This window comes from Danio aesculapii, chromosome 22 (genome assembly GCF_903798145.1).
Source record: "Danio aesculapii chromosome 22, fDanAes4.1, whole genome shotgun sequence".
NCBI classification, from domain to species: domain Eukaryota; kingdom Metazoa; phylum Chordata; class Actinopteri; order Cypriniformes; family Danionidae; genus Danio; species Danio aesculapii.
In genome coordinates, this window is record NC_079456.1 from 11,464,896 (window position 1) to 11,492,829 (window position 27,934).

General features: G+C 35.2%; 1 protein-coding gene across 3 annotated transcripts; it reads left to right on the forward strand.

Annotated features, from left to right (window-relative positions):
- Positions 1-324: 324 nt before the first annotated feature.
- rad54l2 (RAD54 like 2) lies at positions 325-27,863 on the forward strand. 3 transcript variants are annotated; one of them, XM_056447415.1, is made up of 22 exons: positions 325-519; positions 6,273-6,457; positions 6,601-6,859; positions 8,761-8,873; positions 8,966-9,079; positions 10,383-10,615; positions 11,661-11,843; positions 11,925-12,058; positions 12,310-12,506; positions 14,194-14,536; positions 16,470-16,647; positions 17,571-17,792; positions 19,241-19,359; positions 19,529-19,638; positions 20,432-20,531; positions 20,971-21,176; positions 22,349-22,518; positions 23,265-23,461; positions 24,112-24,290; positions 24,368-24,457; positions 24,547-24,636; positions 25,409-27,863. In XM_056447415.1, the coding sequence occupies exons 2-22, from the start codon at positions 6,325-6,327 to the stop codon at positions 26,347-26,349; spliced, it is 4,311 nt and encodes a 1,436-aa protein (XP_056303390.1). In that variant the 5' UTR covers positions 325-519; positions 6,273-6,324; the 3' UTR covers positions 26,350-27,863. The 3 variants fall into 3 exon arrangements, with proteins under 3 accessions (XP_056303390.1, XP_056303391.1, XP_056303389.1); XM_056447416.1 differs by lacking the exon at positions 325-519 and adding an exon at positions 671-773; XM_056447414.1 differs by lacking the exon at positions 325-519 and adding an exon at positions 3,438-3,745.
- Positions 27,864-27,934: the final 71 nt, after the last annotated feature.

Genomic DNA, 27,934 nt, shown 5'->3' on the forward strand with positions numbered 1-27,934 from the left:
ATGTTTTCTTATTACATAATAAGTTACATAATGTGTACAGTCATCACACACATATCAAATATTCAACGATACATTGGATATTCTGTTTACACGTATATATAGACACACACATACATGTATATACAATAATTAAATAACATTTTAAAAATCTATATATAGGCCATCTAACTGTATTTATATACCACTAAGCATAACGAAAGCAAGTGGAAGTGACAGCCTTATCGCTCAACTTCCTTCAGTAAGTCATCGAGCTGGATTATTCTGGTCATTTACACAACACGCCACCTTGTTGTATTTACTTTTATGCAACAGTCGGCGATTATGAAACGCTGGATGACATTCAGGCCCCCGGACCGAAAGAGGAGCCGGAACCTTCAGCCTCAGCCCGCGCGCCTCGGCGGCCGTTTGAGCTCGGTTACACAGATAAAATAAAAGAATCAGGGAGTATAACAAAAAATAATTTTAATAATTTAATGCGTCGCAGCACCGCCGGAGCATCCTAAGGAGGGAGTAAAAAAGGTAAGACGCCGATTTGACACCACACACGCGCGGTTAATCGCTAACATTGCGTTTTGTTGGTTGTATTTGAGCACAGTTAGCACGAAGGCTAACGTCAACAAAAGAGAGCATCGCGCGCTCGTGCTAACACGCTAACAGTTAGCCGCTCAATAGGCTCCTGATAGAGCTGTTTACATACCGAATGCGTGTAATTTAACGCAGTACATCTGTCTGTTTGATCTGAGGTGATTTGCAGGTGATTTTCGGGATATTAGGTAAGTTTTTAGCCGGGTTGTTCATGTGGTAGCGGCGGCTGCTGGTCACATAGTACAGTTATGTAAATGTGCCTCATTCTGTTTAGTCTGGAAAAGCGCTTTAAAATGACTTCAGTTTGACATGTGAGGGAAATGTGAGATATTGCAGTGTTGGTGTGGTGAAATGTGATGTAGATATTTGTACTGACAGCGGGTTTGTGGAGTAAAGCAGGTGCAGAAGAACTGAACAATCTACCTGATCTACCTGAAACATGAACATTTCTTTAGATTTGTGATGGAGTTTGATGTGGGGGATTCTGTTTTTGTGTTTGCTTTTTAACTGAATTGAGGTCGGTGGGTTGTTAGTGATGAAAAGTTATTCTGATAAAAGATGTCATTTAATTCATTCATTTATAGGTTATGTTTATGGAGATATACCACACACACACACACCAGATTATTATAAATGAGTGATTGTAAATATACTGATTATTTTTGTTTTTATTACTGTTTTATCCTAAAATGTTGATTGTTGAATGTACAGTGTATTCTGATCTATTATTAATTCATATATATATATATATATATATATATATATATATATATATATATATATATATATATATATATATATATATATATAATGTATTGAATAATAATATGATATATTGAATAATAATGTGATATATTATTTAGGTTTTTATTTAGTTATATATTACTATATATATTACTTTTTTTCTTACTACAACTACTACTATTTACTGTGTTTACTGTTTTTTTTTTATTATTATTATATAAGTATGTTCTTTTATTTTAAATGTAAACTTTATAATGCTTTGGCAATGCATTTTTAACATTTGTCATGCCAATAAGCAATTATTGAATTGAATTGAATGGATATAAATGCCTAAAGCCGATTTATTCTCAGCAGAAAAGAACTGCATAATTTTTAGATAAATTTAACGCTAGGTTTGTTTGAAGAAATTTATAGAATTTCTGCCTTTTTTTATATATATATGTAGGGCTGGGCGATATGGTAAAAATGCAATCTCGTAATTATTTTCCATATTGAACAATTTTATATATATATATATATATATATATATATATATATATATATATATATATATATATATATATATATATATATAGAGAGAGAGAGAGAGAGAGAGAGAGAGAGAGAGAGAGAGAGAGAGAGAGAGAGAGAGAGAGAGAGAGAGAGAGAGAGAGAGAGAGAGAGAGAGAGAGATAAACATGCTTTCATGTTTAAAAGAGTACCCCAACAATGACTGAAGCCACAAAAATTTGAGGGTTTATTAAATCTATTAAAACATATTTAGGCCGATAAATTTTCGGTGGCCAAAAGTTTGTTACATCTCTAATATCAACACACTTTTAGATTCTTATTGGTGCACATTTCTGCTGTGTGATTGGTTCTTCGAATTCGAATATCGTTTGTCAGCCCAAGTTAGATGTGATTAAGGAGATGTCACTCTTTACTCTTTTTCTTTCTTTCTTTTACTGTAAAATAGAAATTGAGATGTTTGTAGAATGCCAGCGCTGCTCTTTTCTGTGCAATTAACAGAACTAGTCAGTTTATGAAGTATTTGTATGTATTTGCAAAAAAAAAAAAAGCCGTTATAAAGTTACATTTTTATATATAAAGATCTAACAAGTATTTCTGTAAAATTATTAATACTAAATATTACACATTTATAATTGTATAATAATTTAAATAATAAAAAGTAATGTTTTCATTATAATAAAGGTTTTTATAAATATAATATTTTTTTATGAACACTAAATACAGGAAAATATAACATTTTATTGATTATTATTATTTCAATTATTGTAATTATATTTTATAATGATATTTTAATAATATAACAATTATGAATTATTGTAAATAAAGATTTTCAAAATTTACAATAAAATATTAAAAATGTCGCATTTAAAAATATAACGGCTGTAAAACGTTACTTGTTATAAATAATGATTTACATGTATAATAAAGCGTCAAATATTTTATTACGTTAGATATATATATAGATGGATGGATGGATGGATAGATGGATAGATAGATAGATAGATAGATAGATAGATAGATAGATAGATAGATAGATGGTTTAATATATATATATATATATAGAGAGAGAGAGAGAGAGAGAAACTAAAGTGCTATTTCTGATAAAGAAAGGTTCATTTTAAAAAGTGTTTTAAATCACACACACTCATAACAGCACAAAATAAACTTTTATATGTAATCATACTAAAACTTGCCTGTTCAGATTTATAAATATAATTACATTTTTAAAAAGCCAAAAACTTGATTTGAAATCTTCATTTTGCTTTGGGGGGGGATGCATGACTTAATCCAACCTCATTTACTTTCGTTCTGTAAGCAACAGCAGCTGCGACGACATTCCTAATATTCCCCCTCTCATACTTCACTCAAGGAAAACACACAACCTGTTCAGTTTAAAAAACAACAGCCGGAGATCTTGCTGTAAGTTTCTGTCAGTCCAGACTGCATGAACCTGTGTGTGCAGGCGGAGCGGCAGGTGCCGTCTGTAGGTGCGTCTGCATGAGTGTGACTCAGGCTGTTGTTGTGGAACAGGCTGTGCTGTACTGTGTGAATGTGTCAGTGTGTCACGGCCAGCATGGCCTACATTCACACAGCAGCCTTCTCTTATATAACCCGCACTTATGTAAGCAGGCCTCAATCTCGCGTTCCCTGTCCTCCCTCTTCTGTTTTTCCTTCTTCTAGATCTTTCTCTTTCTTCTCTTTAACATGTAACTCCGACTGCCAAATTACAATTTTTGTGTGAGTCGCGTTTCGCTTTAATGCTTCAAGGGATGGTTCAGCCAAAAAGGAAAATTAGCGGTTAATCACTCACCCTCAGGCCATCCAAGATGAAGGCGACTTTTTTCTTCACTAGAAGATTAAAGAGGATTTTTAGCTGAAACTTGTGGTTCTTGGTGATTCATGAAATGTAAGTAAACTGCTACTAATATGTTGCAAATTAAAAATTAGAGTCAGACAGCACAAAATTAATGCAGTCAGGACATTTAGCAGAGGCTGAGTGGGGTTTTAAGAAATTATGTTGTAAATGATGTGCAGTTTTTTCAGACTGGTTATAGCTAGGGTTGGGGATCAACCGGTATGTACAGGACTGAATCAGATTTCAGACTTCAGTGCTATTTTAATGCCTAAGCTGCGGATTTAAATAAGGGACGATGAAGTTTTTACTTGTTTATTGTGAAGACATCATCTGCTTTGTTTTAAATCAGTAACCTGTAATTAATCTCACTGTGATTTATGATTACTGTTGAATTTGTCTACTGCTTGCTTGCACAACTCAAGTTTTCCCATACATACCATCTATGAGCAGCTCGCATGTTTTAAATTATTCTGCACTATTTAGTTTGTCCACAAGATATCAGTACTGAACTGGGCCGTTATTGATGTTGCAAATTTTATAAAGCTGTAAATGGCCTTATTTTTGGGCTGAAATAGAAAAACAAGTGAACAAATATATCGAATAAAGACTATTATTGTGCTGGACTGACCAATCTGGCTGTGTGAATATTTGAAATGAAATTGCGATTCAGCAAATGCTGAGATTTTCATGCACATCTTGTCAGAGAAAAGCAAATTCTGCTCAAATAACATGCCATCAGGACATTTCTATGTAGTATACTTGTTCCTGCTGCTTGCAGTAGTGTTACTGTGCTGTCATGGCAACACTGGTAACATGACAGATCGACTCGCGATCAATAAAATATGTTGTTTATTAGCTTGTTTTTTCACTATACAATTTAAGTTATTGTTAGGCCCACATGGAATCTGTGCGCGCAGAAATCTGCAGATTTCCGCAGATTTTTAGCCCCTCATTGAGTCTATGTATTTACTTGCGTAAATGTGTGTGAATTTCTATTTATTCCGTTTTTAAACTCATTTTACTAATATTATTGTGATATGATAATAGTAATATTAAAATGTTCATATGATTTATTTACAATATAATTTGTACAGTAAAATGTTCTGTCTTTCAGTGTGTATATATATTTTATAAGAGACTTACTTTGATTACCAAATAAGTGGATCCAATTGGATTTGCATGTATTGCAAGTATTTTTTTTTAAATTTCATATATTAAGTTTTTAGATGGTTTTGATTGTTATGATACTCCTAAAATAATTCTGCATAAATCCGCAGATTTTTTTTACAAATTGCTCTGCAGAAATAAAAAAAAATGTCTGCAGATTGTGCCTGGCCCTAGTTACTGGTTACATTTTTAAAGGATAACAAAAATACCAAGCAATTTAGTTTTTTGGCCAAGTGCTTCACGAATGTTTGTTTTTGACCCATGATATTTATCTCATTTTGATGTGCTGTGTGAACAACCTGGAACATATTATTTGTGTATTTTCCAGAATTTCTGTGTAAAAGGCCATTTAGACAGTGTTTTGATAAGTGCAAATATGGGTGGAATAATGGATATCAGCTACGGCATTAGTACAAAGATATTTTTCTTTCTCATAACATTTGTGAAAAAGTGGACAGCCAGCAAATTGTCATGCAAGCTGTGTGACAAGGCTCAATGTCAGGCTTATAATTATTCAGCAAAGAATTGCAGAAATTTGAAGTTTTAAGCTGTTTTGTAGAATACCAAGAACCAGACTGTTTGGCAGTTGTTAGCACTGTAGCCGTTATTTAGTATTTAGGATTAGGAGCTACCATTAGAAGTATTGATTTGACAGTTTTTCCATCTAATTTGTTTGTGTTAAAAAAAGCATGTAGACAAGGGTCAGAAATTACCAAGGACTCGAGGCAAAAGTGACCACAAAATGAACAAAAATGCCTCAAATCCAAGATAAGGGGGCCAAAATGCTGATATACACATCATCTTAATGTTTGTAGAGAATTATTTTGAAGTAACCCTTGATTTGCTGCTTAAGAAACATTTATTATTATTATTATTATAATGGTTGTGCTGCTTATTACTTGGATGAAGCTGATCCTTTTGTTTTCAAGTTTTTTGATGAATGGAGATATGTGACACTGGACCACAAAACCAGTCAAAAGGCTTCATTTTTTTAAATTGAGATTCATATAACATCTGAAAGCTGATTATTCAAGCTTTCCATTGATCGATGCTTTGTTATGATGACATTTGTGTTTGGCCAAGATACAACTTTTAGAAAATCTGGAATCTGAGGCTTAAAGAAAACATATATTGGAGAAAAAATTATTAGTATTATGCATTATAACTATATTTACAGTCTTCATAGAACATGTACTATAATAATATTTAATGATTTTTGGCATAAAAGAAAGTCCATCACTTTGACTCGTATTGTTTTTTTTTTGGAGCTATTCCTACAACCATACCAGTGCAATATAAGACTAGTTTTGTGGTCCAAATGCACGTGTTATTAATGTCTTTACCGCCACTTCTGATGATTTTAACACATCTTTGCTGAATAAACATATTATTATCTTCTTGGTGTCCTTAGGAGGTCTGAATGGAGATGTGTAAGTAATGCTCTTGGAGACCCAGGGGACGCCATGTCTGAAGAGGCGATCTCAGGAAGCGACCTGGAGCCCAGCCTTAACAGTGAAGAGGAGGAGGAGGAGGAGATGGACGAGGAGGAGGAAGAGGATGGAGAGAACGATGGCGATGACGAGGAAGACGCAGGCGGTGAGCAGCAGTTTTGAGTTTGATTAAGACGTTTACATGAGGTCAAGCGCATTTGGTTTCCGTCTGGCATCATGGCTAATGCTAGCGCTCGTCTTTCTGACTGTATTGTGAATTATTGATGCGTTGGTGTTTTCTCTGAACAGACCAGCTCGAGAGCCTGGAGACGGAGGATCGGAGAGATCCCAGCAGTCCGGCACCTACCTCACCAATGTCTGGAGACTCCAGCCCCGACCGCTCGTCCCGGCCCGCGTCTCGGCCCTCGTCCACCTCACGGACGTCATCGCGACCCGGATCTCAGCCCCCATCCAGCCCGGACACCCGCAGCAATGCATCTGCTAACAGCAACACTAAGAAGACGACGTCCAAAACCTCCAAACCGGCTCACCTAAGGAGGAACATCCGGTATTCTGATCATCAACTTTCATTTTCTGTTTACATATTTGCTTTTATCCTGGTATCTCTCTCTCTCTCTCTATGCATTTGTTATTGGACAAGTGGATGATGCTTAATACAGGTGTAAACAGTCTGAAGCATATTGTACATGACATCCAGAAACGGTTTACAATGTATTTGTAATGCGTTTTACAAAAGCCGCATACTAGCCTGGCATAACACCACATTTTTAGTCTTTTAAAATCAATTTGAATGGGAAAGATTTAATTTTAAGTCATCTGTATGCAAATATTTCTGTTTAAAATTTGACTAAAAAACAATCAATTAGTACATTTACATAAACACCAATAATCTGATTGTAATACGATTAAGACAGTACTCTGATAAAAAAAAAAAGTAAATTAATTTTATTTGATTGAGGTCATAATCAAACTAAACTGAAATTGGTTTAAGATGTAAAGCAGTGCTTCCCACACATTGACTTTACTTGAGCGTGCCGCCCAGGTATATTAACGGCCACCCAAGTATATTTAGTGACCCATTTTTTTACTATTATTAACATCCTGTTACACTTTTTGTATCTGCTCAATATAACCAAACATCCGCGATCGATTAAGTAGAAAATCTTCTCTCGTTTACCAGTTTCATTCTGTGCCCGCGAGACCTGTCAACAACCATGCAGACACGTGCACTTCATACCCACAGAGACGCGCATTTTTGGCACTTAGATCTCCTAAAATGTCCGGAATTCAACTTTTGCTTTCACTTTCTAAAGCTCATGTGTGTTTTTGCATTACTTTTTATTTTTATTTTTTAATTTAAAGACTGATTTAAGCCTGATTTCACAGCTGGCAGCTCATACAGCTGTGAGACAGAGAGAAAAAGTAAATAATAGATTCATTAATCTAAACGACTCAGAAACTTTACTATATACTCGGAGAGGACGAAGTAACACCATACTGACTGCTAAATATATGTACACCGTTAGTAATGGTTTAATTGCACTTTAAAGGGTTAGTTCACCCAGAAATCAAAGCTACCTCATCATTCACTCTCCTTCATGTAGTTTTGAACCTGCATGACTTTTCTCCTACTGTTAACAACAAAAGGATATGTTTTGAATATGCTGTTTTCTGGCACACATTGACTTCCATAGTAAGAAAAGTCAATGGATAAGAAACTAAAACAGGCTTGGTACAGTAAGTAAAGGGCACTTTTAAGTAAACGATTCCTTTAAATAATCCTTAATTATTTAATAGGTTTTTATATCGCTGATTATACATGATTAGCATAGCACAGTAGGCTATCGTGGTCATATTTAGGATAGATTAAGCTGCGTTGAAATACCCGTACAGCTTTTCTTTGACATTTCCTCGAGCGATAATGATGTCGACTGCAACTTTCTGTCGTACACCATGCCTACCAAAAGATACAATTCTGGCAATGGAGACACAAGCCTGATAAAGGTGAACCATACTGAACCGTATCAATCTGTACCACTCAGTGGATATGGGCCATATGAGTTTTCTCCTACTGCTTAAACCTAAATAATAAATTTTTAAAAATGCTGTTTTCTGGCACCAATTGACTTCCATAGTTGGAAAGAAAATGTCTATGAAAGTCAAAGGATAAGAAATTAAAAGAAGTTTGTTACCTGGTGAGTAAATGGCTAAATTTCCACTTTTGGGTGAACTACCCCTTTAAATACTCCTTAATTAATAAGTAGCTTTTTTTTTTATAGCTAATCAAACATGATTAGCATCGCACAGTAGTCTATTTTAGTCATATTCTGTATAGATTCGCCCACACTGAAATCTCATTGGTCCATGCTGTGTGTTACTGATCACTGTTTCACTTAATTACAATCATTTACCCTCCTGCTCATGGCATCTCTCCGCTTCGCCTCACAGGAAGCTCCTCACCGAGAACCAGCTGGAAGCGGGAACCAAAGCTGCTCAGCAGGAGGAGCTGGAGAGACGGCGACGTCTTGAACAGCAGAGGAAAGAGTTTTCTCTTCACGCAGGTCAGACTAACTTCTCCTCTCTGTAGGAATGTTTTTTTTTTTTATTATTGATGTGGTTTATTTATTGGTCGTGTTGTTTGTCTGTTGCACAGATTTAGCCACTGCAGCAGCTGGATCCAAACAGGAAGTGATCTGTCTTGACAGCAGTGGAGACGAGGGTGAGGAGAAAGAAGCCCCGCCTCCTCCGCTTCCTGACCACAGAGATGGTAAAGTCAAAATAAAGAAGCAACTATTAATTACATTTGTTAAAATTTATTATTGTTATGTTCGTTTGGGTAATTTGTAGTGTTGGTGGTTTTATTGTTATAGTTTTTACAATGATTAATCTTTTTTTTATTTAAAATGTTTGTTATTTATAACTTATTACAACTAATAATTGTTATAAATTATAATATATAAGGATTTATGATTTAGTTTATTATATTTCCCAAATGATGTTTAACAGAGCAAGGAAATTTTTACAGTATGTCTGATGATATTTTTTCGACTGGAGAAAGCCTTATTTGTTTTATTTCAACCAGAATAAAAGCAGTTTTTAGTTTTTTAATACATTTTAAGGTCAATTTTTAGCCCCTTTAAGATAAATTTTTTAGATAGTCTACAAAACAAACCATCATTATACAATAACTTGCCTAACTACCATAACCTGCCTAGTTCACCTAATTAACCTAGTTAAGCCTTTAAATGTCACTTTAAACTGTATAGAAGTGTCTTGAACAATATCTAGTCAAATATTACTTACTGTCATCATGGCAGAGATAAAATAAATCAGTTATTAGAAATGAGTTATTAAAACTATTATGATTAGAAATGTGTTGAAAAAATCCTCTCTCCATTAAACAGAAATTGGGAAAAAAAATAAACTGGAGGCTAATAATTCAGGGGGTTTAATAATTCCGACTCCAACTGTGTATGTATATGTATATGTATATATATATGTGTATATATATATATATATATATATATATATATATATATATATATATATATATATATATATATATATATATATATATATATATATATATATATATATATATATATATATATATATATATATATATATATATATATATATATAATGTGTGTATATAATGTACACCAAACAACCAAAAATGGCAGACTTTTGTAAATATTAATGTGTTTTGTAATTTAATTTAAAACAGTAAAGCTCTTTATATATTCATATAAAACTTTTAACAATCACATACATTCAACTTTAGAACATATGTTACAAACTTATGAATAATGATGTTTTTATTAACGTTTAATAAAAATGTTTTAATTGTAATATAATCATGTTAAATATATACAATTACGTGTTGTTTTGTTTATCATTGTCATTATTATTATTTATTTCTTATTTAGTCTCATTTGTAGTTATGTAGTTACTCATTATGTAGTTGTGTGTGTATATTAAACATTTTGTTGGTTGTATTCTATTAAATAAAAGCACCAGATTTGTTGAATTGAACAGATTTATAATGCTCCTGCTGCGTTTGTGTTCAGATGTGATCGAGTTGAGTTCAGGTGATGAAGGTGATGCTCTGCGGATCAGCAGTGAGGAGGAGGAGGAGCGCTCGCTCACTCCGGGCACAGAGGAGAGCAGCGGCTCACACATCAACGACTCCCTCAATCAGCCGGACGGCCAGGGCAGAGTTCTGGTCAACATCAACCATCCTGCAGAAGAGGAGGACCTGTTTCTCGCCCCCCAGCTAGCCCGCGCTGTCAAACCACACCAGGTACATCCATTTACACCAGCTCCACATTACATTTCACACATTGATAACACATTGATAAAGAACGAATACAGTTTGATGTTAGACTTAATATATGTCACCCTGTATCACAAAACATGCTACCTAAAATGACTGAATGATTTTTTTGGTGTATTTTCTTAACTTGCATCACGTTTTGCGACACATCTGTCTCTAAAATCTGATTATTTTTGAGATTCAGAGCAATAAATCATATTCATATGCATTCTGGTATGTACTAATCTTATATACTGTTATATACATTTGTTCACCAAATTTCAATACGAGTAAAACCAAGCTGTTTTCTCTTCTGTTTTATCACTATAAATCAGGTGAGCCATTAAAACTTCGTTGTATCAAGTAGCCTAAAATAAAATGTAAAAAATCTGAGCACACTTTTTCTTTCATGTTTAGTCCAGACAGATTAAAATGAAACCAATGTTTCAAAAGAAATGCTAAGTCATTATTGTTGTTTTTTCGCTTTACATTTGCGTCGAGAAATGCTCAACCTATCAGACACTCTTTGCTGCACTCAATGCTTTTTTGTGCTACTTTCAATGTTCATAATGTGTGGACGTTGTGCTCAACTTCCATAAAGATTAGCTGAAACTGCTTGCTACGCTAAGCTCCCAACTTGCCATTGATGTGCTGTTACATTGCGTCCTAACTGCACGCAACTCGAGGCTGCCACATTTAATAAAAGCATCTTTTTCATGTTAAAAGGAGTTTTTGTCTTAACCATCTGAGAAATCCAAACCAAATTTCTATTTAAGAAACTATTTTTCTGCAACGTCACAGCTGAACTACAGCATAAACTATGACAGTGATCACCTCAGGTACTGATTATGGGCTTCCTTCAGTCTTAAATGCTACCAGTGTGAGTTTGAACATCATTTTGCCTGACATTTATACATTATTTATTTCAATATTTACATACATTTATTATTCAACATTAGATTTAACAATTACAGTAATATAAAGATGAATGTGGGGAAGATTTGAACGTGTTGTATTCTTCGTTCTCTATCAGATCGGCGGGATCCGCTTCCTGTATGATAACCTGGTGGAGTCGCTGGAGCGCTATAAGACAAGCAGTGGCTTCGGCTGTATTCTAGCACACAGTATGGGCCTGGGCAAAACCCTGCAGGTCATCTCCTTCATCGACGTCCTGCTGCGGCACACTGGAGCCAAAACTGTCCTGGCCATTGTTCCTGTGAGTCAACTGTGACCAACACTTCTTGCGCTCTCAGCTGAGAGTCAGAAACGGCTCATGTATGCTGTGGTTTCTCCTCAGGTGAACACACTACAGAACTGGCTGGCAGAGTTTAACCTCTGGCTGCCCGCCGCTGAGGCTCTGCCCCCAGACACCGACCCACAGCAGGTCTTACCTCGAACCTTCAAGGTTCACATCCTCAACGACGAGCACAAGTATGAATCACTTCAGCTCTTGTTTGTACATTTCAAACTCTGACATCGTGCCAATGATTAAGAGATATTTCAACAGAGACTGCGCTGAAGTCATTGCTTAACATTCGTGATTAAATTACATTTAAACAGATCAGAATCAGAAAATATCTCTTACCTGTTTACTTTAGTGTGATTGTTACATAAATAATGTTCAATCACAAGAGAGATGTTTCTGGCAGTGCTCAGCAGCATTATGGTGTGTGTTTGTGCAGAACCACAGTGGCACGGGCAAAGGTGGTGGAGGACTGGACTGGTGACGGTGGTGTCCTGCTGATGGGCTATGAGATGTACCGTCTGCTGTCACTCAAGAAGAGCTTCGTCACCGGACGCAAGAGGAAGAGCAAGAAACCCGCAGGACCTGTGATCATTGACCTGGACGAGGAAGACCGGCAGCAGGAGCTCATGAAAGGTCACTGTGCTTTTAATGCCATTTTGAGATTCATTATTATTATTATTATTATTATTATTAATGTTTGAAGTTGTTTACATGTAATATATTATTGTTAATGGTTTGTTTTTGCAATAATGAATTATTTAATTCAATTCATCTTTATTTCTTTAGCGCTTTTACAATGTAGATTATGTCCAAAGCAGCTTAACATAGAAGTTCTTGTAAACTTAAACAGTGTCAGTCCAGTTTTTAGAGTTGAAGTTCAGTTCAGTTCAGTTTAGTTTAAGTCAGTTCAGTGTGGTGTAAATTTCACTGCTGACAGTCCAAACGCCGAAGAGCAAATCCATTAATGCGCAGCTCTACAAGTCCTGAACCAAACAAACCAGTGGCGAGGAACAAACTTCTATTGACTGATCTCAGTTGTTATAATTGTGTGCAACTAATAATAATAATTTGTGCAACTGATAAACTATTATTCCACTTTAACATTAAGGGAAAGTTAATACTTGTCTATTTTATTATTTGTTGTTTTAATTGTTAATGTGTTTTTACATCTATTGTAATTGTTTATATGTTTTGATATTATTTTAGAATATAATATTTACAGTGTCATTGGTTTTGTATTATTATTATTAATATTAATAAAATAATTTAAAAATGCTGAACAGTTTTTTAGTTACATTTTTGTGGTAGTATTTTTTATTTCATATAAAATGTTTTTGTAGTAATTAATTATTATTTTTATGTTTTTTTTTAAGTACAGTTACTTTTACTAAATACAAATATTTCCATAGAAGCACTGGTGTTGAATAATATATATTTAGGGCTACATTTGGCCTAAAATCAATTTCAATTTATTGAATATCTTACCTTGATTATGATTAATGAATGATTATTTTATTTATTTATTAAAAAATTTTGCCCTCATAGTTTACTGTTTACTTGTATGTCGTCTAAAGGCATGTCTGGCGCAGCTTCCAATCATCATCAATGTAATGCAAAGTAAGGCTCAAGAATGAGTCTGTCTTCCTACTTGACCAGAGATCAGATGTGGCTCCAAAGTGGGCGCAGAAGTAGAAATCAGCCACGGCCTTTAACAGAGCGTGACACATAGGGAATGTAATTGAAAAAATCATCCTGGAAAAATTAGATTATAGGTTCTGAATGTGGATTTCGATTACTTTTCGATTAATCACCCAGCCATATATATATATATATATATATATATATATATATATATATATATATATATATATATATATATATATATATATATATATATATATAATGTTTTCTATTTATAATAGTATTTATTTTTATTATTTAATGTTGTTTTTATTTATTATTATTAAACATTATTAATAATGAAATGTCAATGATTTTTTTTGCATTAAATTTGATGTGTAATTATTTTAGACATTTATTGGTGACTTTTATAAATATCAAATGCATTTTCTTAAATACTTTGTACTTAGATCTTTTGTTTTTATTTTTTGAGAAAAAAAAAAGATATGTAATATTAATATAATAAATATTATAATATATATTTTTTAATTAATAAAGAAGTTAATTATCCAAAAACTTAATTTTTCTTTCATTTTTTCAGAAAGAATATAAAACTTTAAATATTATTTTGTTTTCATTTTATATCTTCTTCTTTTTTTAATGAACTGTCTAAATGATCTGTCTGTGTGTGTTTGTTCAGCTATCGAGCGCGCTCTGTCTCGTCCCGGGCCGGATGTGGTGATCTGTGACGAGGGTCACCGCATTAAGAACTGTCACGCCAGCACCTCTCAGGCCCTGAAGAACATCCGCTCACGTCGGCGGGTGGTGCTGACCGGTTACCCACTCCAGAATAACCTGATCGAGTACTGGTGCATGGTGGACTTCGTCAGGCCGGATTTCCTGGGCACTCGACAGGAGTTCAGCAACATGTTCGAGAGACCCATCCTAAACGGCCAGTGTATCGACAGCACACCCCAAGACGTCCAGCTGATGAGATACAGGAGCCACGTCCTGCACAGCCTGCTCGAGGGCTTCGTCCAGAGGTCACACACTTTATTACCTACTGGGTCTTAGACATATTAGTATGAGAATTTATTCACTGTAGTAATGAGTAGTTTTTGTATATTATTATTATTATAAATATTATTTATTATACAAGAATGTTTTACGTTATATTTATGGTTGTTCACATTTATTATTCACTAGTTTTGAGAACTTAGTTTATTATTATTTATAAATTATTTATGTTATGACCTTAGTCTCGGGTTAAGGACATAACTATTATTATTATTATTATTATTAGATACAAATATTGTTTATAGTTTTGTTATTATTATTATTATTATTATTATTATTATTATTATTATTATTATTATTATTATTATTATTATTAGATACAAATATTGTTTATAGTTTATAGAATTTTGTAATTATTATTATTATTATTATTATAAATATTATTTATTATACAAGAATGTTATACGTTATATTTATGTTTGTTCACATGTTTACACATTTATTATTCACTAGTTTTGAGAACTTTGTTTATTAATATTTATAAATTATTTATGTTATGACCTTAGTCTCGGGTTAAGGACATAACAATTATTATTATTATTATTATTATTATTATTATTATTAGATACAAATATTGTTTATAGTTTTGTTGTTATTATTATTATTATTTATTATTATATGAAACATTATTTAAAGTGTTGTTGTTATTATTATTATTATATTTTATTTGTTGTAAATATTTCTGTATTTGTGAAAATATTTAATTGCCATTTGTTCTTTTGTTTACAATTACATATTACTGACTGTAGTAATATGAGTTTGTTATATCTATTATATGAATTATAATATCTATTTTTTTATACATTTAGTATTTTATTTATTATTATTAAATGTGTATTAGATCAAATGTGAAATATTTATGTATATATGGTTTCATTTCATTTGTTTATTGTCGTTTAACAATTTTACTTGTAGTCTTGGGAATTGAATATGCATTGTTATTACTAAAATTACTAATAAAATTATTATAAATTACTAATAATTTATTATTATTATTATTATTATTATTATAAATATTTTAGCACATTGTTAAACATTTTAATAATTTTATTTGTTGTTATTTGGAATGAATTTGTATTGTAACTGTTAATATTATTAACTATTTATTGATAATATGAATAATAATAACAGTGTTAATAATAGTTTTAATCAAATGTTTGTTTTAATCTTGTTCTTTTATTATTACTAATGATTTATTTTAATAATTATTCTTTTTATAGAATTTACATTATAGAATATTAATGTATGCAATTATACATTCAAAACAAAATATTGATTATTTACTTATAAATTGTCATAGCAAATAATAATGCAGTACTCATTGTTATGTCCGTAATTACATCCCATTTTGAAAATGAATATTTTTAGCCATTTCTCAGTGAATATAGGCAATGTATTTTGGTGCATTTAAACAAAACAGACGGATATATGTATTCAAATAAATATTTAAAAAAATTACAACCTACAAAATTTCAACAATTTTTAAATGTTTTTGCTTCTCTTGATTTTTCCTTTATTAAAATTTGTATTTAATATTTTTCTATAACATATAAATGTGGCTGTACTAGTTTTTGGACCGTTATCATAAGTTATTTTGTCAGATAAGCTCCAGATTTGGCTTCAGTACTGACTAATCTAATGCATATGCACAAATATAATATTGTGTAGCTTCCTATTTAAAACTATAAATCTAAAAGAGAGGTTTGTGAACGGTGAACCTTTATATATGCTGAGCACTGTATATGTTTTTAATATTTATTGTCATTTATTGTGTTATGGATATGTATTATTGTATTTGTATTGAGTATTTATTATTTAGTTGTTATTATTGTAATCATTATAGTAACACATTTCAGTTAAGAAAGTGAAAGTAAACAGTATTTGTCTTCCCCTTTGCAGACGAGGTCATGATGTTCTCCGTCATCAGCTTCCCCCAAAAGAAGAGCATGTGATTCTGGTGCGCCTGTCCCGTCTGCAGAGGGCGCTCTACACCGAGTTCATGAACCGCTTCCGAGAGGCGGGAAACAGCGGCTGGCTGGGCCTGAACCCACTCAAAGCCTTCTGTGTCTGCTGCAAGGTGCAAATACAGATCCACACACACAATGACCTTCATTCTAAAGAACACAATTATAGCAATACATGTTTCTGATCACTGTTAAATATTAGTGACTTTTATTGTGAAATATTTAACGATAAAATTACATTTATTTATGTGGTCATTGTTGTTATTATTATTTTTTAAATATCGTGAAACATTTAAGATTTTTATATTTTATAGGATTTATTATGAAACGTTAATATTAATATTTTATAAATATTAATTTTATAAATATTAATATAAACGTTATAATTAATATTTTAAACATTCTTAGTTATGTTAGTAAATATTTTTTTCATTTATATAATTTTTTATCATATAATAATTACATTTGTTAAATATTATTCAGTTGTTTTTGTATCAGTTTAGTTTAAATTCACTATTATAACTAAGTAAACATTTAATAATAATAAAATTAGGGATTTAGTGGAAATTACATAAGCTACCAAGTTGTTATTTTTATTATTACTACTTCATTATTTCTGAATAATAATGCATACATGAAGTAGAACATGTGTAATTTATTAATACTGTTTGTAATTATAATACACAATAATAATAATAGAGATATTTCTACACTATTTGATTTCTAATAATCTTATTTTTACAGAATATTGCTCATTATAATAAAAATAGCAATTGATTTGATTATAGTTGTTATTAAATATATATTATTTACTTATGTTTTATTATTAATAGTAGTTTTAATTATAAGTTTTAATATGGACAAATTTTCTCGAGACGCTACTTTTATTTTATCTTCAGATTTTGCTTCTCAAAGACTCTAATTACACATCTGCTGCTTGTGTTATTGTTTTTATTATTAATAAACTGTTATTAATATTGTAATTATTGTTGTAATTGTTGTTATGTTTGTGGCTGTTTCTGTGCGTGTGCTGCAGATCTGGAATCATCCGGATGTTCTGTACGAGGCTCTTCAGAAGGAGAATCTGGCCAATGAGCAGGATCTGGATCTGGATGATCTGAACTCCTCCAGCGGGACACGCTGCTCCGCTCCGGCAATCAAGAGCAAGACAAGTGATGCTGCAAACAGCAGACAGATGAGTGTGGGACACCTCAACCCCCTGCAAGAGAAGGCCAACCAAGTCATCACTTATGAATGGGTAAAAACCTGCTGTATCCTGCAGTTTAGCAGATCACATATGAAGAGTTTAGATGCAAAATCCTCTAAATGCCATCTAAAATTTTATCCTTAAATGAGCATGTTCCCCAGCCTCTTATGTTCATATTCTGTTATTTCACTTTAAAGTCAATGAAAATTACTTATCAATATAACAGTAAAATTACTGAGCCTACACACAGGAGTTTGAGAAAAATGCTAATTTTAGAAGAAAATATCAAACGGTATTCACAGGTTTTGGCATCTAAACTAATATATATATATAATATTTCAATAATATTTTATTGTTGTCGTTATTATTATGTTAATTATATTCAACATTTTTCCAAAATTGGGCATCCGTAAAATCTAGTGCATGTTTTTGACAGTAGTAACAGCTCCTATGTTTATATTAAATTTATTTGTTTATTACATTTATAAATATGTTTATTAGTATGTTGATATATAATCATAAAATGCTTTTTTTCCCAAACTGTGCAGCCCTAAAAACACAGGCTAATGATAATGTATTATTTAGTTTAATATTTATAGTACAATTAATTTCAGTTAGTTTTTATGTACGTCATAATTTTCAGTGATTATTTGTGTGCTTAGTGTTAGTTTTATTATTATTATTACTAACTTGCATAGCTTATTATTTTAGTACAAATAATATAAAATTCTGCAGCCCTAAAACAAAAACAAACACATGCCAAGAACAATAGTAATATTTATTATAGTAATAGTTTATTTAGTACAATATTTTTCTAAATTGCAGCCCTAAAAAAGGCAAAGGCTAATGTTTATTATTGTTTCATTTGGTACAAATGCTTAGCTTTTTACTTTCTAGGTAGTATAATCATATTGATATCTAATCCCAATTGTTCCCCATATACTGCTGCTATTTTTGCATCTGAAATGTGAAAATGCTGCTATATTAAGCTACTGAACTCACTCTACATTTTAGATGCGAATGAATTGGACATCTGTAATAAATTGGACACGATTTTGAAGGTTTCCGTGAAGTGCTTTGAAATGTGCTTTATTTTTTTTTATTCGAAGTTTGATGTAATCTCAACTGAAACATGAAGACAGTACGGGACATATAGTAGCCACTCCCCTTTTTAGAAAACAAGCCAGTAGGGTTTGGTTTTTATCACAATTCTGTGAGTGACAATGCAAAGGGTCTTGAAGGGGGCGGGGCATGTCAGATACTAGAGTAGAGAGCATTTGATAGGTCAGAAGATTTGATGACAAACTGAAGTATGAAATGATGTCAAAAAGTGTTGATCCATTTAGACAGAAGTGACTTTGAATGTTTTGTATCTGCTAAATTAGAATATTTTGACACTTTTTTTGGAGCACACTAGATTGTACATGTAAGACTTACTAATAATATCCTCTAAAATACTTTATTTTGATTTCATGCTGACTTAAGTCCATTTGTTTTAGGCAAAAGACGTCATGACCAACTATCAGACGGGTGTCCTGGAAAACTCCGCCAAGATGGTGTTGCTGTTCCACCTCATTGACGAGAGCGTTGCTCGAGGAGACAAAATGCTGGTTTTTAGGTGCGACGCGTGTGTGTGTGTGTGTGTGTGTGTGTGTGTGTGTGTGTGTTCGTAACATTTTGCAGATGTTTGTCTTTTTCTGTTATATCTGAGAACTGTCAGTCATCATGTTATTTTTCTGTGTTTGGTCAACGCTGACAGTCCTTTTATCTTTTGTGTGATTGTGCAGTCAGAGCTTATCAACCCTCACGGTTATCGAAGATTTCCTGAGTCGAAGGCCAATGCCTATCCAAACAGAGTCTGGCACGCACAACTGGGTCCGAAACATCAACTACTACAGTGAGTTTGCTGACTTTATTATTCATTCATTCATTTATTTTCACTTCGTCACCACAGCGGAATGAACCGCCAACTATTTCGACATATTTTACGCAGCCAATGCCCTTCCAGCTGCAACCCAGTACTGGGAAACACTCATACATTCTCTCATTCACACACTACGGCCAATTTAGTTTATCCAGTTTACTTATAGTGCATGTCTCTGGATGGTTGGGGAAACCGTAAACTCCACACAGAATCACCAACTGGCCCAGCCAGGACTGGAACCTGCGACCTTGCTGTGAGGCAATAGTACTAACCACTGAGCCACCGTGTCACCTTTGACTTAATTATTCTTTAGTAAAAACTCATAAATATTATCAGGGGTGGATTTAACCAGTAAGCAAGGTAAGCTGCCATTTAGGGCCCCCCAAGATATGGGGGCCACCAATAAATGTCTATAAATTATATAGAACATATGTTGAGGGTCTAACAAATAAAATTTACGTAATTATTCAGCTCATAATTTATTACTTTTCAGAAAATCAGACTGTGTGCTCTGAGAAAACAACAGCAAAAAGAAATACAAAGGGTGAACACTTGGGCTCCATGGCTGGAATTGCTTAGGGCTCCCAAATTTTTAAATCCTCCCCTGAATATAATACATATAATAATAATAATAATAATAATAATAATAATAATAATAATAATACATGTGCATTAATGATGACCTTGTGAATGAACTCTTCTCACGTTTTGTCTCGTTTCTGATTAGCACTCTTCATTAAAACTCTGTGTTTTATCTCCTCCACAGGGTTAGATGGGAGCACATCAGCTTCTGAAAGAGAAAGACTCATCAACCAGTTCAACGACCCGGCGAACACACAGGCCTGGGTTTTCCTGCTGTCCACCAGGTGAACAACCTGCTACCAAACACCACATGTTAGCTGCATCCGAAAGCTTATGGTTAATCATTTTCAGATAAATGTACAGGCACAGTAGTTCCAGGCAGGTTTTGACCGCATTACAGTTCAATATGATTTCAGTCATTTCACAGCTACAACAGTCGAAATTCAAAACAAAAGGCATGACTTTGAAACTAGTCCTATACACAGAACAGTTTGAGGACAAAACCCCTGACAAATGCCTTGAAATACAAAATCTGAACAGTGTGGTAGCCGTAGTATAAGCTCTTAAACAATTAGAAAATAACGAGATTCACCAGGCACTTCACTTCGTGTTGTGACCATATCAACACCTAAAATTGTGTGTTATTATTTAACGATTCAATGACCTGTTGTCAGTTATTCCTATAATGATGAAGTTGGGACTAAATGTCTGCTGTGTTTGCAGGGCTGGTTGTTTGGGGGTGAATTTGATTGGTGCAAATCGAGTGGTGGTTTTCGACGCCTCCTGGAACCCCTGTCACGACGCGCAGGCCGTCTGCCGCGTTTATCGATACGGTCAACGCAAACCCTGCCACATCTACAGGCTGGTGTGTGACTTCACGCTGGAGAAGAAGATCTACGACCGGCAGGTGTCCAAACAGGGCATGTCCGGTAAGAGATGGCAACAATGTTTTTTATGAGAGTTCCTGTGAAAGTCATTCTAATGTTATGATTGTGAATAACAAATGGCAAAGAGAATGAATCTGCATATAAGAAACAAAACTCCATGACCTTAGCAACAATATTAGTAAAAGAACATCTATAAGTTCTCCAACAGGTGGGAGCAGATTGTATAGACCATTTTGAGGGGTGTAAACAAAAACAGTGGTCCCAGCATATTTCCAGTTTTACATTTTTAATTTCTGTACCTTCCAAGAATACAAAAAAGAGCCACATATTGATAAATAATGTTATGATAGCTGTTTTAACATTAAGTTATCATTAAATTGCCTCTTGTTAGAGTTATAAAATAGTTTATAACAAGCAGGAAATGTTCATGGGCCAATGACATGACCACATTGAAATGGTCTATATACCCCCTAAAGCAGTGGTTCCCAAAGTAGGTTCCCATAAGTATTAGATTTCCAAAAATCTAATTAATGTTATTAAATCATTAGAATTACCATATTCTATCCATAACCTACTGAAGAGAAAATAGTAGTTTGTAGCTACAGCCTTTCAATTCATTTATTTATTTTCTTTCCTATTGGATTGCGACCCTTGGGGTGATTACATTATTTTAAAGACAGAGATAGCAGATTCAGCAGTTTGAATTTTATGGCACCAGGTTAAACTTTCTGGCACATTTGCAGCACTCACATACACAGCACTCATTAAATGAAGTATATTGGTGTGTGTGTTCACCGTTCCATGCAAGGTTTCTATTTGTATAACCACCTCTTAGGTTATTGGGGGTCGTGAGTCATTGGGATTGTTATTTTGGGGGTCACGGGCTGAAAAGTTTGGGAACCCCTGCCCTATAGAATTGGTCACTCTAAGATGACACAAGTTTTAATACTAGCAGAAGATCCTCCCACATGTTCTCTACTTTTCTTTGTAAAAGAACCATCAAGCATATTCTGTTAGATTGTGTCTGCTTTAATTCTCTGAGGAATTTCTGTCATTCAGTTCATTCTTTTGATGTGATTTTAACACTGAGTCCAAATACAGTTTTAAACTCAATTTAATCTATATCTGCAGTATATATTTCCTAAAATAGCCATAGACGCTGCCTTGGTGTTAAACACAAACAAAAATACATGTTATGATTGTGTGTTGATCAGATCGAGTCGTGGATGATCTGAACCCCGTCCTCAACTTCACGAGGAAAGAGGTGGAGTCGCTGTTGCACTTTGTGGAGGAGGAGCCTGATCCCGCAGAGCTGCAGCCTAATAACGAAATGGAGACGGTCATTCAGCAAGCCTGTGCGATGTACCCACACCTCTTAACCAAGGTGATTATGCTGTACCAGCAGTTAGTTTTAAAATAGTACTGTTTCCGAATCATGAATGCTCATAAATGTCAATTAGGACATTTTGACAGTGGCTTATCAACTTGTCAGAGTCTTACTAGTTTTGCTTTCGTGAAGTTCGTTGCACCCTGAATCAGAAATTTTCTCACATTAAAAAATAAATCCGGTGACACGGTGGCGCAGTAGGTAGTGCTTTCACCTCACAGCAAGAAGGTCGCTGGTTCGAGCCTCGGCTGGGTCAGTTGGCATTTCTGTGTTGAGTTTGCATGTTCTCCCCGTGTTTGCATGGGTTTCCTCCGGGTGCTTCGGTTTCCCCCACAAGTCCAAAGACATGTGGTATAGGTGAATTGGGTAAGCTAAATTGGCCGTAGTGTATGAGTGTGAATGAGAGTGTGTGGCGACCCCAGATTAATAAAGGGACTAAGCCGAAAATGAATGAATGAATGAATTAAAAATAAATCCGACCTCACATTGTGTCAATGGCATTCGCACACTGCTTCTGAAATTTTTATTTATTGTTAAAAAATATCTGATCTGATTGATCTGATCTGAAACTTAACTGTTTATTCATAACCTTTCTGGAGCATTTCAGTCACAATAATTATTTTTTACTTTATATTTTACATTGTGAATGCTTAGCTCATGCATATTTATTAGATCACACTAATGTTTCTTTGTTTTTTTAAGTTGAGTCTTCTATGCTAATATCTGTCTGTTTTTAACACCAGCCGCCCTTCCATCATGAGTCCCTTTTAATGGACCGCAAGGAAATGAAACTGACCAAAGCGGAAAAGAGAGCAGCCAAGAAAAGCTATGAAGATGAGAAGAGGGCATCTGTGCCGTACCAACGGCCCTCTTATGCACATTACTACCCAGCTAGTGACCAGAGACTCACCAATATCCCAGCCTTCAGCCAGAGGAACTGGTGAGTCCATCACAGAAAACCCTAACATTTTAAGGCTGATTTTTTACTTCTGCGTCAAGTACATGCAGATGTTCCGGCCCAGCCTTCGCTCGGTGGCATAGCCCTCACCATGGCTGATGCCGACGTTGACGCGCATCACTGAAAAAAATGTAATTACACATCGCAATGACATGTAGCGCAAGCTCTGTGATTGGTTAGCTTGGTAGCTGTGATGAGTGCATGCGGGATCAAGAGCCGTGCAAGCCCAATGGAGGGATTGTTTACAAGTGTCGAGTCCCTTGAAGGAGCTCCAGATGGAAACTTTTGTTTTGTGTTTACCTTATGATTAAAGTTGTTGCACATCCGCTGGTTCCCATCTCTGAATGAGGGACTTTTAGCTACTTGTACATTAAGGTAGCATTCATAAAAACCAAAACACCAGCGAAGAAACTCGATACAGAGGAACATAACATAACCTGCTGCCAGCTAGCGTTTCAAAAGTGTTATTGCAGAGCTACACAAACAGCATGCAGAAGTATACATGCACGGCTACACGCAAGGCAGACGCCATGGGTCATGGCGATCACTCGGCCCAGAAGTATAAACCAGCCTTTAGTCTTTGTGTCGTAAATGATGTAAAAGTGTTTGCTCATCCCTAACCTCTTGTTCAGGCGCCCTCCTCCTCATTTAGAAGAGAAACCAGTTGCAAGTGTGAGGCCAGTTCAATCCACGCCCATTCCCATGATGCCCCGACAGGTACCCATGGGCGTCCCTAGTTCAAGCACAGGATTCCCTGTCAACTATCTGCAAAAAGCCGGTGTTTACGTACAGCGAGTCGTCACAACCACTGGTACAGATCTTTTGATTCTTAATGAGTTTAAGGTTTATACAGTGTTTATTTGATAGTTTCTTGTTTTTGCTTTGCAGATATTGTGATCCCAGGCTCCAACAGCAGCACAGATGTCCAAGCCCGGATCGGTGCAGGAGAGAGTATTCATGTTATCAGAGGATCCAAAGGTACTCCAGTGGTATAAAACTGTTTAATGTTTACTGCTCTTTAAGTGTTGGTAAGTTTTATTTACTTGTTATTCTGTTTTTGCTCGCAGGCACTTACATCAGGACCAATGACGGGAGGATATTTGCCATCCGCTCTGGAAAGCCAAGACCACCTGAAGGAGGAGCCACAGCTTCAAGAGGTTTGCCAGTTAATTTAACAGTCTTTGGCACACTTTGGGTCTAAATAGGAAATTGACATTATTTAAGTTCTGGGGGGGTAACGTTTAAAATTGTTGTATTACATTTAAAGTTGAATGTGGGAAAGTTGTAAGTTCCTTTGCTTGAAAGGATGGTGAATATATATGTTTCTTGGCCCTTTCTTCCAAATAAAAAGTTCTAGAAATTCAAACTTTTCCTCGTAAAAGAAAAAACAACACTTTTTTTGGGCTGCTGTGACCTAGAGGTCTGTGTGGGTTGATTATTTTAGATTTGCTCCTGCAAGACTCTTTCCTCTATAGGGGCTTTTGCACCAGTGGAACTGTTTCACATAGAGGCCAAAAGAAGGTGCTTTCCCTGAAAGACATTTACAAACTTAAACTAAATCAACTTATTTTCTTCCTCAATATGTGAATTTTCGCACTTCCCTCAGTCTCATCAATATTCTCCCTTGCACACCTACACAATTCAAAACTTGTCCTGTACCAGACTTTGTGTAGGATGCCGAAGATATATTGATCCAATACCCATGGGGTATATTCCAAAACTGTCTGTTAGTCTACACCCTGCATCACCAAACTTGGTCCTGGGGGTTGGTATACTGCTGAGTTTAACTCCAACTACAAGATACCTTGATTAGCTTCTTTAGGTGTGTTTGATTAGGGTTAGAACCAAACTCTGCAGGACACAGAACTTGTTGACCTCTGGTCTACATATTTAAAAATATTAACCCAGAAATATCTTTCTTTTTCACAGAGGACTGTGGCCCTCACTTGCATTCTGTCAGTAATGGTCGAGCATCTCCTCAAGAGCCAAAACGTTTAACCCCTGAAGCTCTGCCTCGCCCTTCTTCCCGAGACAGCCCCAGGTTCCACCGAGAATTCCACAGCAACAAGGAACTAGTTCCTTCAGCAGAGAATCTAACATCTTCAGGAGCTCCTGAATCTTCTGGAGCAGACAGACCCATCCAACTCCCAGGTCACCTTTCTGAACAGCACCGGCAGCTCAGCAATGACATCGCATCATCTGTGGATGTTCAAAGTTTGAAACGAAAGCTTTTGGAAAGTCGGACATCCAAACAGCCTGGTGGCAAACGGACCTCAACGTCAAGTAGTGCAGCTGGAAGTTACCCGGGATTTCCTCTTAACAGCGGATTTGGGTTCCCCTCCATGGCGTTAAACCCTGCCTTGCTCGGCGCCCTGGGTCACGTGACTCCACCCTCTCTTGGAAGCAGGTCACACCTCATGCACCAAGCTGGACAGACTCTGGGTGACCTACATGCCATGTTCCCCACTGAACCACTTGGACTTGGTGTGTCCAACAGCACTCTTTCCTCGACCTGTTCGACCAACACCACATCCTCCAGCCACTCTGGAATGCTGGCATCTTCTTCATCTTCAGTGCCCTCTTCGTCCTTGTCCTCTACTTCCTCTTCTCTTCCACCCTTCATGATGAACCCAAGCATGGCAAGTATGCTTTCTGGCTTCCCGGTACCATTTTCCCAACCACTGTTTCCAGGTTCCCTTCACCCCAGAGGCTTGTCCTCTACCTCAACCCCTGCCTCCACCGCCTCCAGCTTCCTCTCTTCCTCCAGCCTGCTGGGGACAGCGTTCAGCCGCCCTGATACGCACCCCTCGCTTACGGAAAATGGTGGGAGCAGTTCGGATGACGATGTCATAGAGGTGATGGGCCAGTGATTGTTGTCATTTGCTGCTTCGGACTTCGTAATTCTGAATGGAAGAATTCTATTGGACGGAGCTGAAATTATATAAATCCAAATGCTGAATATGCATGGAGTTATGAAAGGTGATATATATTTTTCATTAACAAAAGGGACCAGAGCACAGGGCTAATGTGAAGAGCCCTAGTTGTATGTCTCTTGTGAGGGCCTGGACAAGGACCTGCCTAAGTTCCCTCGCAGAGGATACCGTACTGAACTCAAAATGTGATTGTCTTTAAAGACTGTTTGCGTTCATAAGAGAAGACTTTAGAGATACGTTAGCTGTTTGCTAGACCTTGTAGCATCACCTGGAATGATAAATGAGAAAAAAAACATGTGACCTTTTTTATTATAATTGTAAGTACTACTATTACTTTTGTAAACAGTGGTCCTACATGATTATTCATAGTCGTTTCGACCATTGAAAATGCAGACTGGGCAACGGAGGGAATTCGTAACAATCGAATCGTAGAATGACAGAAGCCATGCCTAGCGTTAGCACCGCCGAGACCTTTTTGCTTTTCCTTTAAGAAAAAAAAAATACTACAAGGAAAACCTTAAAACTCGAATGTATTTTCATGTTAGCCTTTAAAATTTGGTGGAGGGACGTAAGTTTAGTGCGTTTAGTTCAATATTAGCCTTAAAGCAGACAACTGGATCTGTGTTCTCGTTCAATTGCGTAGCAAACAAAGTCATGCGTCATTCTCAATGGGGATCATCTTACGAATGTGTAGACTGTTATGCGACCCTATTAGCCATTTTTTTCAAAAATCTGCGCTTCGCATCATCTGCGCGGCCATTTAGTTTCATCCGTGTTGGGGCCACAGTCATGACCAAAGTGTTCATTCAGCCGTTTCGAAGAAATTTGATGTGTTATACGTTTGTGTTAATGTTGACTCGTACACGCGCGCTGGTTGACCTGTGACTGACAAATCCCTCAGCCAATAACACTGTTCATTCTCTGTGCCTATTAGAGCTCTTTATTTTGACTCCTCCCACAATCTGCTTTCTGATTGGCAGATGCCCATGTCACAATCTTTGGCCTGAGTCTGCAGACGCTGTTATACAAGTACAATGGTGTGCTTTTTGACATGTGATTATATCTTTTATTTGTTGTTATTTGAATCTTTGTTTTGTAACATGACATACCGATGTATTAGTTTCGTTTTCTCTTTTTCGACTATGTATAAATTTACCAGAAATATTTATTTATGATGCTGAAAAGTAATTCATTTTCATTCTTTTTTTTTATTTTTATACATTTTCAACCTTTTTTAAGAAGAAAATAAAATCCCTCTACCGGAGAGACGCAGGGTTTTTTTGCCCCCATAGGTGAGTTCAAGACCATGATCTGTGCGCGAATGAGCTGTCGGGACCCAAAAACACACGTTGTCCCGGGAGGTGTCCACACGTCATCTCATATGCCCAGCATGGGGAGGAGTACACTCAAATGACATTGTATTTATTAAATATTGTTTTAACATAAATAAACTTGAGTCCTCCTGTATTCAAAATAATGGTTTTAATAGTTTTATGCAATTTTTAGGTTGACTTGTAAAAAG

Coding starts and splice junctions, on each gene's coding strand:
- rad54l2 (XM_056447414.1), top strand. Junction 6,458..6,600: donor TGACGAGGAAGACGCAGGCG/GTGAGCAGCAGT, acceptor TTCTCTGAACAG/ACCAGCTCGAGAGCCTGGAG. Junction 17,793..19,240: donor AAGTCATCACTTATGAATGG/GTAAAAACCTGC, acceptor CATTTGTTTTAG/GCAAAAGACGTCATGACCAA.